The 17620-nt window shown below is 41.2% G+C and overlaps 1 protein-coding gene across 3 annotated transcripts in view; it reads right to left on the bottom strand.

The window, feature by feature from the left end:
* Positions 1-2007: 2007 nt before the first annotated feature.
* uacaa (uveal autoantigen with coiled-coil domains and ankyrin repeats a) overlaps positions 2008-17620 on the bottom strand; it is a 31011-nt gene continuing 15398 nt past the window's right edge. For 2 of the 3 annotated variants that reach the window (XM_072695235.1, XM_072695234.1), the window contains 10 exons: positions 17003-17184; positions 14725-14765; positions 14298-14348; positions 12044-12136; positions 11878-11905; positions 11733-11770; positions 10049-11422; positions 7811-7951; positions 6134-6199; positions 2008-4470 (listed from right to left, as the gene is read on the bottom strand). In XM_072695235.1, the coding sequence (XP_072551336.1) occupies positions 4399-4470; positions 6134-6199; positions 7811-7951; positions 10049-11422; positions 11733-11770; positions 11878-11905; positions 12044-12136; positions 14298-14348; positions 14725-14765; positions 17003-17184 (2086 nt within the window). In that variant the 3' untranslated portion in view covers positions 2008-4398. The remainder of the gene's footprint in view (positions 4471-6133; positions 6200-7810; positions 7952-10048; positions 11423-11732; positions 11771-11877; positions 11906-12043; positions 12137-14297; positions 14349-14724; positions 14766-17002; positions 17185-17620) is intronic. The other variant, XM_072695237.1, reaches the window with a different exon arrangement.

Here is a 17620-nt window from a genome sequence, read left to right as displayed (position 1 = left end):
TCTGTAAATACATCTTTCAGCTCTTTATTACCTTTATTACCTTTAGTACTTTCTACTTTTTTTTAATTTATCCCCTACCCTATTTATTGTTTAGTGTCATTTTCCTTTAGTTTAAGACTGTGTTCTGTGTTTCTTTGTTACTTGTCATACGTGTTGCTCTCACCAAGACAAATTCCTTGTATGGGTAACATACTTGGTGAAATAAAGAGATTCTGATTCTGATTCTGATTCTGACGTCATTCCCCGCTCCGGCATTCGACTTCCAAGCTAAAGGGAACACAACACAAGTGCCTTAGTAGAGCAACGGTATTCAATATCAGAGGGCAATCAGCTAAGAAAAGTTGAATTGTGGATCCTACTGATGTCATTTTACCACAACATTTCAGCCATTCAAACACCCAGCGTGTCCCAGTTCCAGTCAAACAAAGACATCATGGTGTCAACCACTGGTAATAAGGCAAACCTTAGGGGACATTCTCACTGCTCAGCTTACACTAAAGACAAAGACATCCTGCTGCTAATGTGTTCCAGCAGAGTCAGCTCCAAACTACTGACAGCCTGATGGGACCACTGCTCACAGCTGGAGTGAACAATACTGTGTTTAAACCTTGCAGGCATTTTTTGAAAAACTGCAGTATCTACACTCTTCAAAGAAAGGTTCTTAAATGGTTCCTGGCTTATATGACTCCAAGGAAAACCTACAACTGGTATGGAACAGGGGTGATCAATCCTGATCTTGGAGATCTAGCGCCCTGCCTGGAGAGTTTAGATCCAACACACCTGGTTCTAATATTCAGATGCCCCTGAAGGCCCTCATTATCTAGATCAGATGTGTTAGATTAGGGTGACAGATCACCAGGGCCTTGTCTTTTGTAGAAGCTTTAACATTATATGGAGGTTCTTTAAACTTATTTCAACTGAAACGGTTTGTCATGCTTGTATGTCTCAATTACATAAATGGCAACTTTAAAAGAACCATCTTTTGAAAGATTCAACAGAGAACCAAACCGGGTTCTTCTGTAGCACTGATTAAAGAACTTTAAAGAGCGAATGGACGAGCTGGATGCTGTATGTGTGCACATTACTACAGTCAGTTTAGTTCTAGTATCTATGAAGTGGACGCTGTGCGAAAAACTGTGGCTATGGCTCTGAATCATGAGGCAGCCACAAGCTGTCACTGTGGCCTTGCTTACAAAGAGCTCTGGCAGCGATTCACATTCACTGCTGTCTGACTGTTTGCTGATGTAGATTCCTCCCTAATACCTCCTATTACACAGTGTGCCAGCTTTTTGCGAGATGTAAAATGAATGAGGGCAGAGGATGCACTAACACAGGCAGGACGCATGAGTGGTTAACTGCCGCCATATGAGGGGTGGTAAACCCCACAACTGTCTACTCAGATGTCACAAAAGCACTGTAAGATGGGCTTCAGTGGGTTGGGGATGACTACGTTTAACACCATTGTCACTATGAGGGACAGCTTCTCCACCGACAGAGCGGAGCTTGTTTCGGAGTTGTCATGTCCGTATGAAGTGCTTAATGGGAGCTGATGAAAGAGAGGATGCTTTGAGATGTTTTTTGTTGAGACTTTTGGTTGCAAAGTGCATTACCTGAAGTAAGTCCTATGTGGTTGTTATGGTGTTGCTGCTGGCTGTTTTTGACAGTTTTGCTAGGTGGACACTAGATGGATGCTACAGTGTGGCATGGTGATTGCTATGGTGTTTCAGTCAGCTGCCATGGTGTTGCTTAGCAGTTGCTAGGGTATTCTAGGTGGTTGCTATGGTGTATCAGGTTGCTCAGGTGTTGCCAAATGGTTACTGTGGTACCCCATGTTGTTGGCTGGGTGTTACGAGCCTACTTGTATCATCATAACGGGTCCTGAAGGACCTGCCCATTTTTTGTAAGTGTGTCCCAAGTGTGTCCTAATTGCTAATACTAGCTTTCACACTAACTATAAGTGTCAAAGTTAAATATAATCAAATATTCAAGATCCATACTCAGAACCAGTTATTTTTTAATGTGGTTACAACAGACTTTATTATCCGGAAATTAAAAGAAATTGAGGATAACGATGCAAGCAGTAGCAACGGAAGGATGGAGAACTTGCTAACATATAATTATTACTTAATTAGTACAGACCTTATAGCATTAGTGTGTAGTACGTGATTAGGACGCAGACAGTGTTTCTCCTGCTTCCAACACACCTAATCCAGCTAATCAGCTAATTAACAAGCTCACCCTGGGTTAAAATGTGCACAGCAGGACCAGGGTTGGGAACCACTGTTCTACGGCAAAGAACCCATATCTGCACCTTCAAGTAAGAGTATGATTGGTGCCTATAAGCTTCCTATAGTCTTTAGCTACATTAGCTCTGTACATCTAAAGCAAAAGTAAAGAAGCTGCAAGGCTGACTGCATTGGCATAAGGGACAAATTGTGGAAATATGATTTTTTTATGATTTTACCTTTAAGTTGACAGACCACGTTGATGCCTAGAAATGCCAAACAATCTGTGGACAGCAATAATCACTCCGATTTCATAATTGCACCAGGAAAAAACAACTGTGTCCTCAAATTTCTCAAAGTAAAACAAAAAGGGTCTGGTACGGAACAAGAACGATGGTTCATGTGTTTCCAGTTAGGAGGGGAAAATTCACTACTTTAAAGTGATCCGAGTGGAGAAAGCGGGAGAGTTACAGCGCCGAGTGAAGTCACAGCCCTTCAGAATATGCTGAGGAAAAGGCGGAGCCACTTACAGCCAGCACTTGTTAGGGGGCCGTTAAGTGCCACGTCGTGATCTTTAAGCTCACTGAGCAAAACCAAACCAAAATCAGCCATGTGGTTCTGGTTATTGCACTGGAAATCTGATTAAAGGCAAATCTCCAGGCACATTGAAAAGGCGTTCACCATAATTACTGAGAACAGCTTAGACAGATCAGACCACAAAGAACTAAACTCGAAACCCATGTTGTGGTTCGCTCTCCTTTTAAATGTGAACCAGGACTCTAAATAATGGCTGGAGCATGGAAGTGGGTCTCAACTGAACAAATTGAGGTGAAGGGGTGGAGGAGAGGGGAATGTGGTTGGCTTGGCTTCAAAGTTAAATGGCGTATTAAGTTTCTTTTTCCTGCAGAAAATCTCCAGCCTTCGGTGAAATAAAACATGCTGCCCCGCTGCCAAAAGGTTCTTCTGAATATCACATGCTTTCACAGAGTGTAGCTACAGTGCGGCAGCCCCGGCCAAGAAAATGAATAAAACCACATTGGCCACAATAACTCCATTCAGCTGTGGAATGGAAAACACATACAGGTGTGAGAGTAGGCGCAGAGCTAAGCACTACCCCTGGCCGGTGTAGAAAATAAATCTTATTAGCAGAAATAAAAGTTCAGATGAATGACTGTGCTGAGGTGAGTGTGAGGCTACAAGCATCATTTCTCTGGTTACACTTTAAATGAACACCATATGGACAGAGGTTCTGGAGAACGTCTAAGAGGATTAACCACAGGAGAGCTGGAAAAGATACCGGACAATGTTTTTCCTTTTTTTCCCATTTTATTACTGCGGGGTGGTGGGCGGTCAAAAGGGGTAGATTTAACAGACTGTACAAAACACTGTTGTCCTTCTCAGAGAAGTCCATTACTCCTGGGGAAGTACATACTACAAAAAATGTGGAGCACTCCCAGACTACACTCCACATTAAAGCTCGACTCTCCAGGCTGTACTGATTTATGAAGGTGAGCTTCACCACTAACTATGCGCTCCAAACCAGAAAACCTTTCTTAAGGCAATGCAAAACCTCACCTCCCACCAAAAGGTAAACATCTTTGTAGCACAAGCCACAAGAGGGCAGTCTAGTGCCTTCATCATGGCTGGCAGCAGCATTACGAAACACATCAAACAGCCTCTTGATTAAGGAACCTGAATCAAACACGACAGAGAGATCTGAAGAATCCCCCAAAGGTCTGTCAACGTGACGGAAATGACATCAGGTTCACGTAAAAAGTCTGGACTCTCTGCTTTGAAGACGGTCATCAAAGCGGACCACATATTAAATTGTGTTCTAAATGTCTGTTGTATTAGTTGGAGATGAACTACTCATACACACCATTATAAATATTATACAATGCGATTAGGTCACGCCTTTGATAAGCAGTTTGACGTCAGGTACGTAAAAACGCACTACTGCAGTACACAAACGTTCCTTACTTAAAGACCCATGGACAAATCCAACTGTGTCCTCGATTTGAGATGTGTGCTGCGTGGTGTTCAAGAGCATGCAGCCGTTGACTGATGTTCCACACGTGGCTTTAAACGTACCCCACAGGAGGTGATGGGTCGCTCACGTGTATCACATACACACAGAAATGTGTGCGTACACATACATGTACGCGCGGAATGATCAATACACGCACTCCTGTCTCATCTGGGCAATCTGAAGCAGTGCCACTCTGGCCTCCTCATCCATGTGACCCTGAAAATAGAGCATAACTGTTCAAACAAACAGCTCTAACCTTATCTGAAGCTGTTAAGTTTTTTTTTTGGTCATAGATCATTACAGGCATTTAATGAGAAGGGAAAACTATAGTGGCGTATCAACGTTTGGGAAACCCTAGTCAATTTTTTGCTACAGTGAATAGTTGAGTGAGTCGAAGATGAACTGAAATCCATACGGCATAAAGGTAAAGGTGATATTTAGTAAGATTAGTCTATTTTCTTTGTATGTAAACCAGTAAAATAGTACCACACAAATGTTTGGGCTTGCAAAAAAGACTTTTACCAAGGTTTTAATTCTTAATAAGCTTATATGGGATATTCACAATAATCGTTGGGTGATGTAAATGTAAATTTCAAAGGTTTATAAATACTCTGACTTGTCCCAACTTGTCCCAACAATCAGCAACCATCTGCTCCTCTAAGCAGCTGCCTAACACTTTGAACATTAAAATAAATGATATCCACAAAGCAGGAGAAGGCTGTAAAAACAGAACATGTTTTCAGGTAGCTGCTTCCTCAGTTTGTAAGGTAATCAAGAAATGGCAGATGAAGATGAAGTTTAAATAGACATTTTAGTTGCAATGAGCAAAGGCATGTTTGCTCTCCAACTGTTAAGCACAGGGATGGACTGATCATGCTTTGGCCTTGTTTTGCAGCCAGTAGCACTAAGAACATTTTACTGGCAGTGGAAAGAATGGCTTCCATTAAACACCAGCAAATTCTAAAGGCAACCATCACTACTTAAAACTGCTGTAGAGGGACAGAGGACGGCTTCGACAGCAGGATAATGATCCTAAGCACACCTCATAATCCTCAATGTACTACCTCAAGAGGACTAGAAGACTTTGGAAGGATAAGTGGGTAAAATAAGAACTGTACAAGCTGAGATATGTCAAAGAGGTTGTTACTAAGTAGTTAGTAACACCCTAAAGGGTGCCAAAAGGGCCTGAGCCCGTTTTTTTGCTTAAATTATCAAGGACATAGAATCTGGAGTCAGAGGGAGAACAATTGGTCGTGCTCTATCACTTTTCAATATTTTAAGCAAGATTAGTCTTTTCTTTTGTGTGTAAAACAGTAAAAGAGTACCACAAAAAAGTTTGGGCTCCCAAAAAAGACTTTTAACAAGGTGTTACTCCTTAATGAGCTTTTAGATATTCATTTTAATTGTTGGGTAATACTCTACAGATAAATACTCTGACTTGTCCCAGCTTGAGCCCTTTTTTATTAAGGATATAGTGCCCGAGTCAGAGGGAGAACAATTGCTCGTGCTCTATCCTGGTGTGAATAGATGGGGCTCTCTCCCCTCATCACTTTTAAAGCAGTGTTGACCCCCACACGAGTCTGTTAGCTGGGGACCCTGGCTTCACAAGTCCTTAACCTCTTAGTGTCTGGAGCATGGCAATGGGAAGCTACAAACGTGGGTTAATTGGCAGTACCAAATTGGGAGAAAATTTTGATAATGAAATGAATGTAAATATATTTATATTACATATAAAAACATTAAAAGAAATGTGTCATCTTTTACTTTTTTGCCTTTTGGAAATCTGGTCATCTTGTGCTCACTCACCTATTCACAGCAACCAACTTTTGACTGGGGTGGCCAAACTTCACACACAAAAAATGTAGACTTTAAATCATACCTGTGCTGCATTGAGAAGACGGGTACGGTATATATCAAGAACTCGTCTATAACGCCTTTCAGATTCCTAGCAGGAGAGACAACATATGTAATTCAAGTTAGTGAAAATTTTTTTCATAATAATTGATTATTGCATAGCAATGCTCTTGATTCAAAGGTAAAGTGGAGATATGTTTAGGTATGGTTTGTCCTCACTGTGGGCTTGCTTGTTTATATCATATTGTATTGTATTTATTTTATATATTTAGTGTACATTCGTGCAATATAATCAATATAAATAATAATTTGCTCCAGTCTGTTAAATGTATTGTTCGACACTCAAGCATATAGAATTGAAAGGCTGAATCAGTTCATTACTTTTTCATTTTTACTATACAATACTCTACTTCTACAGTCCTTACAGAGGCCTTGGCCCCTGCTGATAAGAAAAATAATGGTGATGTGCCTTGTTGGGTTGTCATATAATTTATTCATCTTATGCTCTAGGTCAAACCATTTTGCTTTCAGCTATTTTATTACATGCCTTATAGTCTGTCCTTCAGGCCTCTCTGCATTGCCTACAGCCAGACAATTCTGCCATAATTTGATATTGTGCAATGGACGGCCCATTTTAACAGGTAATCAGCCATGATTTTAGTTTTTGTTTAAAATGACATTTCGGTATGGACGGTTGGACAACGTGAGATGTAATTTGATAGTATTCAAAATTCAAGCTAGTGAGTGAAAGTGCACACAAAGCCTACACAGATCAGACACACATGGAATGAAATAGAGTTATCATTCCCACTGAGTCAGAGCAGGTAATATAAAGCAAACCAGGGACATATTTCATCTCAACCTCGGACTAATATGAGAAAATATCTGTAAGAAGTCATTTGGGTCGCTCAAGTTTTTTGTCAGAGTAATTTCATCTGAATGGCCACTCGAAAAATGTAATTTAGTGCAGCCATCTCGAGTCAATGTGGGCCCTCTCGCCACAATGCGAGACAATTTCATGCTAGCCTCACAGCGCGTCATTGAAATGGCAGAGTGCTTGCTGGGAATTGTTGGTGTAAAAATCAGCTAAGATTTGGGTGTCTCTGGACAGCAGGCTCGTGGATGCAGGCAGGTGTGGGAGCCCTGGTGAGGTAGCGCCGTCTCTGAAGATTCTCCCTGCAGCTCAGAGGAGCGGGCTAGTGCCGGCCCATTTTCAGCACTGTGGAGCGAAACGAAAGGTGTCCCTGTGTGCACCAGCACAATATACTACCTAACAGTCTGAGAGTGGTAATGCACATTATTGCCAATTTCTCTCACTTCTCTTAAGAAAAAAAACCCTCTTCAATTTAAATCATGCTGGCTGTGAGTGAGAGACCATGCAAGAATTTGAAACAAAACTCATGAATGAATACATTCCTCATAAATAAAGGAATGTTCCAGAGGTTTAGGGTTGTTTAGGCAGTTACAGCTTGTGCTTGGAAAGTCTTGCATTTTTCAATCTGTCTCAAGCAGACAGTTAATTAGAATACACTACAGGCGAGGCAAGTGTAAAACGTTTCTGACGAAACTGAAAGCAACATCAGCCTAGCATCGTTTAAGCAGCATTTGTGCCTATGCTCTCTCAGCACACCATAAGCTCCTGTTTGTACTGTAGACGTATAGAAAGAGACCTAACCATCATGTTTTGTAGCGGGTGACTGACCTCTAGCTGCTGCTGCAGGCTATTAATGTGTGCCTGCAGGGTGGTGCTGTCTGATTGCGGGTGTCTACAGGGGCTGCTTGATGCTGATGAGCTGACCTGAGTTTCCCTCTGGGCCTCTGCTTCCACAGCAAGCTCTGTATCCTTGGATGGAAAACACTCAGGGTAAGCCACAAGCCTTCGAATTACATTAAACATCGTTCTACAAAACCGCCAAATTACAGTGTGGGAGTGTTGTTTCATGGACACTAAAATTATTCAAAATACTAAATGAGTGTTTTAACTGGGGGCAGTTGGCAGCCATTATCTGTATTGAAACAGTGAGGATCATAAGTATTTGCCGCCGTACACCCCCTTAATGGATCTGGCTATGTAAATGTTGTATTAAGTCATTTTTTTACATAATCTGTATATTTTACAGACTCAAAAGAAATTGGACTAACATAATTACAAATATAAGAATTATTTTTTAATACTTCTTATTTTTAATACTTTTAATTGGATTCAGATAATTTGTGATCAATCACTACTGAAGTCTGGAACCCATGTTTGTCAGGCTTTTCCTGTAGCCGCCTTCAGTTGCTGCTTGTTTGTGGGTCTTTCTGCCTTCAGCTTTTGTTGTCAGTAAGTGAAAAGCTGCCCAATTGGGTTAAGGGTCAAATGATTGACTCTGGTATTTAAGAACATTAAATTTCTTTGCTTTGAGAAGCTTTTGTTGTATGTTGTGTATTTTGTATCTTGCCTCTGAAGCAGAAAGCATAGCTATATACACTTCAGAATCTGTCCTGCTACTACCATTAGCATTCACATAATCAATAAACACCAGTAATCTAGTTCTACTGGCAGAAATACATGCCAATGCCATAACAGTGCCTCCACCATGTTTGACATGTGATGTGTATGCTCCGGGTTATAAACCTTTTATTTTCTTCATAAGTTTCTTGGTTTCTTCAGTCCAAAGACTCTTGCTCCAGAACTGGAGTGGCTGTTTTAAATGGTTTCTAGCAGTCTAGGCTGGCCGTTCTGTTCATCACAGTGGCTTGTATCAAAGTGAACACTCTGTATTTACTTTCATTAAGGCGTCTTCACTTGGCTACATGTTGTGAAGGGGTTTTCCTTCACTATGGAAATAATTCTGTGATCTACTTCCCTAGCTGTAGCTCACTTGCCTAAATTACAAGTGTGTATATGTTGGGCATTATCTTCTGCAGTTTTCTTCAGAAAGAAGTTCTTCTTCTTTTCTATACTTTAGCTGTCTTCTGTGGTCATTCAAGCCTTTTGCTGTTGCTTGCCAATGCGGTTCTTCTTTCTCATTCTAAAGAAATTACATAATTGTTGATTCGGCCACTCCAGACATTTCTGACATTTGAAGGTTTGTTTTGTTTTTTGCACCTATACCTCATTAGATAGCATATTGAGAGTTCCCCTGAAACTCTACCAAATACAAATTCAACCACTGGAATCAATTCCAGATCTTTTATCTTCTTAATTCATTATGAAATAACAAGGAAACACACCACACCTGGCGATGAATCAGTTATTTGTCCAATTACTTTTTGTAAAAAAAAAAATCCAAATCAGCTGATGCTAGATAACATGTCCATGTGGGGCCTGTATGGGTAGCCCAACTGGGAACCAGAAAGTTCTCTCCACTGGTTCCATGATGACCCCACATATGGATCCTCACCAGGGTCAGTGATGGGACCAGGATGAGTTCAACATGGGACCCATCTGGGCTGCCCTTTGCACATGGGTGCCTAGGAGCCTAGGACCCATGTGAGATTAAGGTGGGCCAACTGGGAAGGCCAACTGGGTCCTAGTGACAACACATGTACAAACCCTTACAACACGTGTACACATGCACAAACTCAACTTAATTTCAAAACTACTAAGGGGGTGTACAGATGCAAAAATTATGAAAATAGTATCACTGTCCAAATACTTATGGACCTGACTGTACATGGAAAATATGAACAATATAATTGAAAATAGAAAATAAGTTAAATGAAGCCTTTTGTTCCAAAATGCATTTTGTATTACATATAAACTGCAATAAAAGTACATTTAACAAGTTTCTTTCTCTAAAAAATGGCAAAATTGACCATTTAGCAATGACATTCCTGGCGATTCTAAGGTTCTCGCTCAACAGCTTATTTCAAAAACAAAAACTAATGAAAGTGCCGTTTTATGCATTTTGGAACCAAATCCTTCAAATATGAGTAAGGAATGTCATCCTGGAACCTTGTGTTGTCTTTCAGAAGAGTTTGGTGGTATTCTGACCTTCACAGTAATGGGGAAACCAGTAGTTGTTCTAGTTTGCTTTTCACTCTTTTCTGGAGTTCTACTACATGGCGGATTGCTTCTGTCCTTTGATACTTGCTGACTCTGTGATTCAGCACTGCTTGAATTCCTGGCTTCCTCTTGCTGCCCTTCAGTCTTCCTGTAGTTTTGGTACCTGTCCTTGCTCTCCTCCATCTCTTTCAGGGTTAGCCTTAGCAGGGACAGCTCTTTCTCCTTCTCTTCCAGCAGTGCCACAGGCACAAACCTTGCCTGTAGGGCTTCCTGGAGGGTGTCCAGCTCTGTCTTCTGCTCCTGAAGTTCTGCAAGGAGGCCCAGGTTCTCGTCTTCGGCCCGCTGTTGCCTCTGTAGAGCCTCCTGAGCGCGTCCTTCTGTTTGCTGGAGCACAGCACTGAGGGAGCTCCTCATGGCATTGTATTCTTCCATGCTGATGTAGTTCTTCATGTCCATCTCCTGTTGAAGGGTCTCGCCAGTGGAGTCTGTCATGGTGGTCTTGGAAGATATAGGCCGCCATTCTAAGGGAGTCTGGACCATTTTGCAAGGCATTTTGGTTCTCTTAGCCTCTGCAGCATCCAGGAAAGCCTTCAGTGCTTTTATGTGCTCATCCCGACTGATGTAGTTCTTTTTGTCCATCTCTTGTTGAAAAATCTCACTAGTGATGTCTGTCATGGTGGTCTTTGGAGATACAGGTTGCCATTCTGTGGGGGTCTGAATGTGCTTGCAAGCCATTTGTGCTCTGCGAGCTTCCAAAGTTGCCAAGCTAGCCTTGAGTGTTTTTGTGTGCTCATCTTTGCTCTGCAGTTCCTTAGTGAGTCTTTGCACCTCCAGCAGAAGTGTTCCACTGCGCTCCCTCTGCTCTTTCATTTCCCTCTGGTTGCGCCCCAGTTCCTCCTGTGCTTGCTCCAGCTCAGCCATAGCTGCCTCCCTGTGTGTACGGGCCTCATGAAGCTGCACTCTCAGCTCCTCCACTAGGTTCTCACGCACAGTCACCAGGTGGGCCTGCATCTGCCGGACCCTGGCTTCTGAGCCGGCCATCCTGCGCTGCACCTCCCCGAGCGCCTCCTCCAGCTCCCAGGACCGGCCATGGGCCTCCTGCAGGGCACGCTCGCTGTTCCTCCGCAGCTCCTCATACTCACGTGCACGCAGAGCCAGTGCCGCATCCAGCCTCAGCACCTCCTCGTCAGCTGCCTCCAGCCTTCGCCTAGCCTGCCAGAGCTCCCTCCTTAGAACCTCTACTTCACCTGCCCTTACCTCCACTGGTCTGGGAGGTAAAACAACTGAGGCAGGAGATGCTGAGGGAGGGGCAAAGTGTCGAACCTGGAGCAAATTTGATTACAAATGTTAATGGCATAAAATGTTCTAAATTCCAGAATTTGCTTTCCAATTCTGAGGAAACTGGCAGATAAAGACAACCTCCAGTAAAGTAATCAAAGTTAATAAACATCATATTTTACCATAATCTAAGCTTCCTGGACAAAGAATTAGTCACCCTGCATGTTTAAGGTCCTCTTGCACTGCCTTCTGCAGTAGCCTAAAGTTACTACCACCTTAAATACGCAAGGTTCATTTTATGTCCAAGGAGCTTATATCAGCATAACAGGCAGAGAGAGAGAGGATGGCTAGATACCTGTGCTGAATCCAGATGAGCCTGTGGTTCATCTTTTCCTTGAAGACATAATTAATTGTGTGTAATTGGCACAATCAAAACAGCAGACCAAGTATTAATTGCTTCCTGAACATAACTACTCATAATCCTAAGGTCTAGCACTTACCATCTGCAGTACGGCTGCCGTGCTCCCTCTGTAATTCAGACAGCAGTTGTTACTAAGGACTGTCATAACTCAGTGCAGCTACAGAAATGAACTACTTTATGATGAGAAATGAGCTGCCTGGTGGCTTAGTCTTCATTAGCGCTATGCCACTTGTAAAAGAACTCACGGCATGCTGCTGTACTGGAACTTTCTCCAGTTTCTGCGAAGGAGCTCCTGCGGAGGACCAGCTGATGCCAGGGGATGGGACTTTAACTGGAGCCTTTAAAACGAGTACCAATAAAATAATTTTAAGGGGGGAAATACAGTTTCTCCAGGTAGCAAATTTAATAACTTGCTAAGACCACCAGTGAAAATACATGCAAAAGATGTTTCAGCCCAAAGGCTTCTCTCAAAACTATCATACAATCAGATATCATATCACCACCACTGTGAAGAATTTCTCAAAGTTTCTCAAGAACATTTCACTTCCAACCAGTCTAAATCACTCTAAATAATGCAATTATGTCGATATTTTATAAAGGACGCCATGCCAACTGTTAAGCATGATGGTGGTAGCAATATGCTCTGGGGCTATTTTGCTGCTGAAACTGGTTCATTGCACACAGTGAATGACAGAAGGAAGAAAGTGGACTCAGGAGTGCCCTGTAGTGGGAAGAGTTAGGATGATTCTAAGGGCCTGTGACTGACAAAGGCCATAGAAATGTATTAGATTTTGAATATTAAACTATTAAATGATTTCATTCATAAAATATTTCATTAAAAATGGTATCCATTTTTATCTTTATTGTTTGGTAAAACAAAAGTAAACATCCACAGCCGTTGCACTGTCTGATTTGCCTCCCCGCTTTCATGGATGATGTGGAAAAATGTGCACTGCACAGCATCATCATTATGGACAGGAAGAGTAAGTTCAGTGGCAGGTTAATGTCATAGAGCTGCTCAACGGACAGGCTGAGGAGATCTTTTGTCCCTTGAGCTATCAGGCTCTTCAATTCATCCGAGTGAGGATGTATGTTATCAATGGACTGAGTGCAATAATTGTGGTGAAGTGCACAGGTTCATAAATTGACTATAAGAATTGTTATTTATTAATATTAAGCCAATTTATTTCTTTATTCGTCCAACTGGATATATATACAGCTCCAGAAGAAATTAAGAGACCATCTTACATTATCAGTTTCTCTGCTTTTACTATTTATAGGCAGTGTGTTTATGGAAATTAATTAACATTTGCGTTGTATTTCATAAACCATGGACAACATTTCCCCTAAATTTAAAAAATATACCTATTTAGAGCATTTATTATTTACTTGGTCTGCATTTGCAGACCAAAAACAACTGTTTAAATAATGCAAAGACATGATTCTAATAATTATTACGCAAAGAAGTTATTATTCCAATTTAAACAACACTGTATTTGAGAGCGTTCAGAATCACTATGGTAAAATAACCTTGACTGCCAATCAGAGGCTCTCCACTAGTCTTTCACATTGCTGTTGGCTGATTTTATGCCATTCATAGTCTGCAAATTCAGGTAACTCAGCTTTGTTTGATGAAATGTCTGGATTAAAAAGGCTGCCATTTACATAGAGATGCAAATTTTAGAAAACAAATGAAGTGATCTCTTAATTTTTTCCAGAGCTGTAGTTTACTGAGTCACTTTACTTTTGCACATCACGTGCATGCACTTTTTTTTTGTCATTTTAGTGTAGGTGTACTTATCTTCCTAATTTCATTATTTAAATTTAAATCTATCTATCTATCTGTCTGTCTATCTGTCTTCTATTTACATTAAATGGTTCAGTCCGTCCTCACGCAACCTGGAATTGCCAGCAGTGACTGCACACATCAAATGCAGTTGCAATGCAATAAGCAAGCTACAATTAAGGATATGCTTAAAAACACTGTGCTTAAAAGTTGTGCCTATGCCAGAAACCCAACCAATTTAATTAAATTCTACCAAGAATTGTGGTCAAATATTGAACCAGAATTCTGAAAGAAGTCTGAAGGGTTGAAAACCACAATACATTTAAATTCTGCCCTAGAAAGGAACAGTTGAAAGATATAATTGGAAGCCCAATGATGCTATTACATTCATGTTCATGACGAGTGTATGTAAACTTCAGACAGGTCAAAGCCTGGATTAGTATCTCCAGCAATATGCCAAAATAATCATCAGGGATATACCTCAATAGGGAAATTGATATTTATTTCCTTTCATCCCCTTCACATAAATGGTTTGGAAGTCAAATTGCTTTACCACACTCATGAAATCTAAATCATGAGAGGTCGATTTCATTAGTCCCTGCCCAGTTCAGTGTTGTCAAGGTTAACTCAATAATAGCTATGAGCAACAGAGATTATGGGCTAATTCCATGATATCTGGTGTTCAAGATGTTGAAGGGCAACATTCTGCTCACGTGTGCAGACAGCTTCCTCATATGAGCTTGCGCTTCAGCGTTCATTGACCTCTGCGGACAAAAACACAGCACACATTCAGTTCCATTATTGATTTTAACATGGCAGAGACAGAGCACTGCTCATGCTCAAGCAGCTTAGCACTGGAGTATAACACTAGAGTGCTTATTAAATTGCATGGTTATTAGCAGAGAGATCTCTAGGTGGCAGTACGATTAATGGACACATGCGAATGCCACGGGAAGCAGACTGTTGTTTAGATTCAGTTGGCGAGCACAGAACTGTGCGCTGCTGGAGGCCGAAGCTCCATGGGAGGCTGAGTTTCCAGGGCCCAGTATGTCTTTGTAACATCGTTAAATCTGCACTCATGAGCCACACTTCACTGAGCCCAGTTTGAGTCTTTAACATCTGACACTCATCCATCCTTACCTGCTGCTGAAGTTTCTGTGCAGTCTTGGCAGCCTCTTGAGCTGCAGGTAGAAAGACACAGTAATGTATTTACCAACCAGCTCCAAGTCTATTGCATTTTGATGTGTTTATATAATCCTGTATTTGCCTGGTGGGCAACACTTAATAAACCTCAGTCCTCTGCACACAGAGTATGTGATGATCAATTCAAGAGTTAGGGTCATGCACAATTCATACTATCTGTTGCTGCAGCTTGATGCTTCTGACAGAATGTAACGTCACACACACACTGAAAAAATACAAAAAGGAATATTTTGGTGATAAAAGCATCCTCATTCTAGTTCAGCATATCTTATATCTAATGCCTGACCTGGCTCTCCACTACCCTCCTGCCCGCTGTCCTACTCAGTGCTTGACTATGCTTCTGACTGTTTATCTGCATGGACTTTATTTTTATATATTTATTTATTTATTTATTCCTGTTTTACTTTTTATTATTATCTGGTGTCAACCTGAGGAGGATGGGTTCCCCTTTTGAGTCTTGGTTGCTCTCAAGGTTTCTTCCTCTCAACCTGAGGGAGTTTTTCCTTGCCACTGGCTTGCTCAAAAGAGGCTCAGACCCAAATGTGACATCATTTGTTGTAAAAAGTGGTATATAAATAAAACTGAATTGAATTGAATAATATTCCTTGTTTGGAGATTATTGTAAGTAAATTATTTTTTTCTGTATTTACGCTCTACTAGGGGTTCTTGGAGTGCTGCCAGAGAATAACCATTTAAGACTTTTACTAAAAAAGAGATGTGAGTGAACAACCTTTAAAGCAACACTATGGAAAATTGGCCTTTTTGCCTGGGCTCCCCCTACAGTCAGGAAAAGAAATCCACTCTGAAAGCGAAAGAAGCATGTGGACTGTCACAGTAGAGTGATATAACCAGACTTTACACAAATATGACTCAGGATATGTAGTGTTATGCAGTTCTTGCGAGCGTTGCTGTGATGCTCCACTGACCAATGTTATTTTAAGGGCAAATTTAAGGGCAAATGCTATATAGTGTTGCTTTAACTTGGTAAAAAAACCGTTATATTCACCTTTTTAAACCTTTATCTGGCTCTTCACATGCACATCTATTTTACAAACACTAGTTCTTCACACAACCTCCAAAAAACGTCTGTACTACAAAAGCCAGTTATATGAACACAAATTCATCTCACGGTTTAATGATGTCATTCTCTGGCATGTGCTTCAGCCAACAGCTTCTGACAGAATGTAACATGTCATGCACACACTTGAAAAACACAAAAAGGAATATCTTGGTGAGTGAAATCCCAATTCTAGAAGGGGTTCTTGGAGTGCTGCCATGGAAGAGCCATTTTTGGTTTAAGAAAAAAAGACTTTTTTGTAAAAGAGATGTGAAAGTTAACAAGCTTTAAAGCAACGCTATGGAAAATTGGCATTTCTTGGTTCTGAGATACAGAACCGTCACTGAAAGTGAAAGAAGATGTGGACAGACACGATAGAGTAATATTACCGGTTTTGACACAAATATGACTTGGGATATGCAGTCCTACATAGTGTTGATTTAAATCCACCTCTTTAAACCATTATGAGGTTCTTCAAACACATCTTCTAAGGCATTGCTTAAAAATCCCTTTGTAGCACCTTTATGTTTAAGAGTGTATCTGTAGACATTATTTTGTTAGACAATATTTTTATGAAGATGTAACATTGAGAAATATTTTTAAAAAACTGGTCACATATAAGATGTTCTTTTGCCAAGATATATTTTTGCAGTGCTGGGAAAAACAGGCAGCACCACTCTAATAGAGGATAAATACCACGACTGCTCAGCTGTATTGAAGACTGAATACTCTTCATCTCTACAAATCGATTTCTTCACAGCACGAGGTGCTGGTACACTTTCACTCAATAAGAAAAAAAATCTTAAAAGGCCGCTTCTGAGATTCTTTAAATGTCTTCTCTCACTTCTGAAGCCTTCAGACATTTGTGCCCCTGCTTCAATGCCTCTGCTTTGCTTTTAGAGACATCTGTACAATGCATCCATATGCTTCACCCGACCCTGGTCAAAGTCACCTATAAACCACCTCTGCTCTGATCTGATCCTTCAACACTTACAGAGCATGTAGTATAACTGATGCATAACCTATCCAACCAAGTCCTAGAGGAAGCAGTACAGTCATTGTTAGAATAAAAATCCCCACCTCAACCTCTCTCGGACACAACCTCTCTTTCCAATAATCAAAACTGCTCTTGGTTTTAGTGAGGAGGAGATAACTCACCTTTGCTGACTGCCTCTAAGGCTTGTTTGACCATCGTAATCAGGACCTGGTCGTTACTTAGTCTGGCATAGTGGAGAGGGTCATGGCTGTAGAGGTCCACAGCGGTAATATCTGCCTTATTCTTCAGTAAGACCTCCACCACTTCACGACAAGGGTACTCACAAGCCAAGATCAGTGCAGTCCTATAGAGCGCATCCATAAGAACACAGAGAGAACAGTACATTACAGATAGAAACACTGTCCTCAGGGAAGACCTTCACATAAGATTCGATTCAGAGATCCTGACCCTAGGCCATTTTCATGGCTAGAAAGGTACTCAAGTCTTCCATTTTCTCCAAGAGCTTGATGTTCTTTCATTTGGGAGCACAGCAGAAAACAGTGCCTTGACCTTACCCTTATTTCCTATGAATCCTGTGAGTAATGATTTCATATAAGCAGACACCCCCGAATAAAAAGCTGCGATGCGGTTTAAATATTTCCTCAGCTGCTTTCATTTTCTTGGCAGCTGTGCTCTGTCAACAGCACTAAGTGAATATTTCAGCAGCTGTGCTTCGTTCTGAATGCACGGATGCACAAAGTCTCAAGCAGCAGTTGCCCTTGACTGTTCGTTACTGCTTG

This window comes from Salminus brasiliensis, chromosome 13 (genome assembly GCF_030463535.1).
Source record: "Salminus brasiliensis chromosome 13, fSalBra1.hap2, whole genome shotgun sequence".
Lineage (NCBI taxonomy): Eukaryota > Metazoa > Chordata > Actinopteri > Characiformes > Bryconidae > Salminus > Salminus brasiliensis.
The sequence above is the reverse complement of the archived record's forward strand: the minus strand, read 5'-3'. Positions and strand labels throughout refer to the sequence as shown.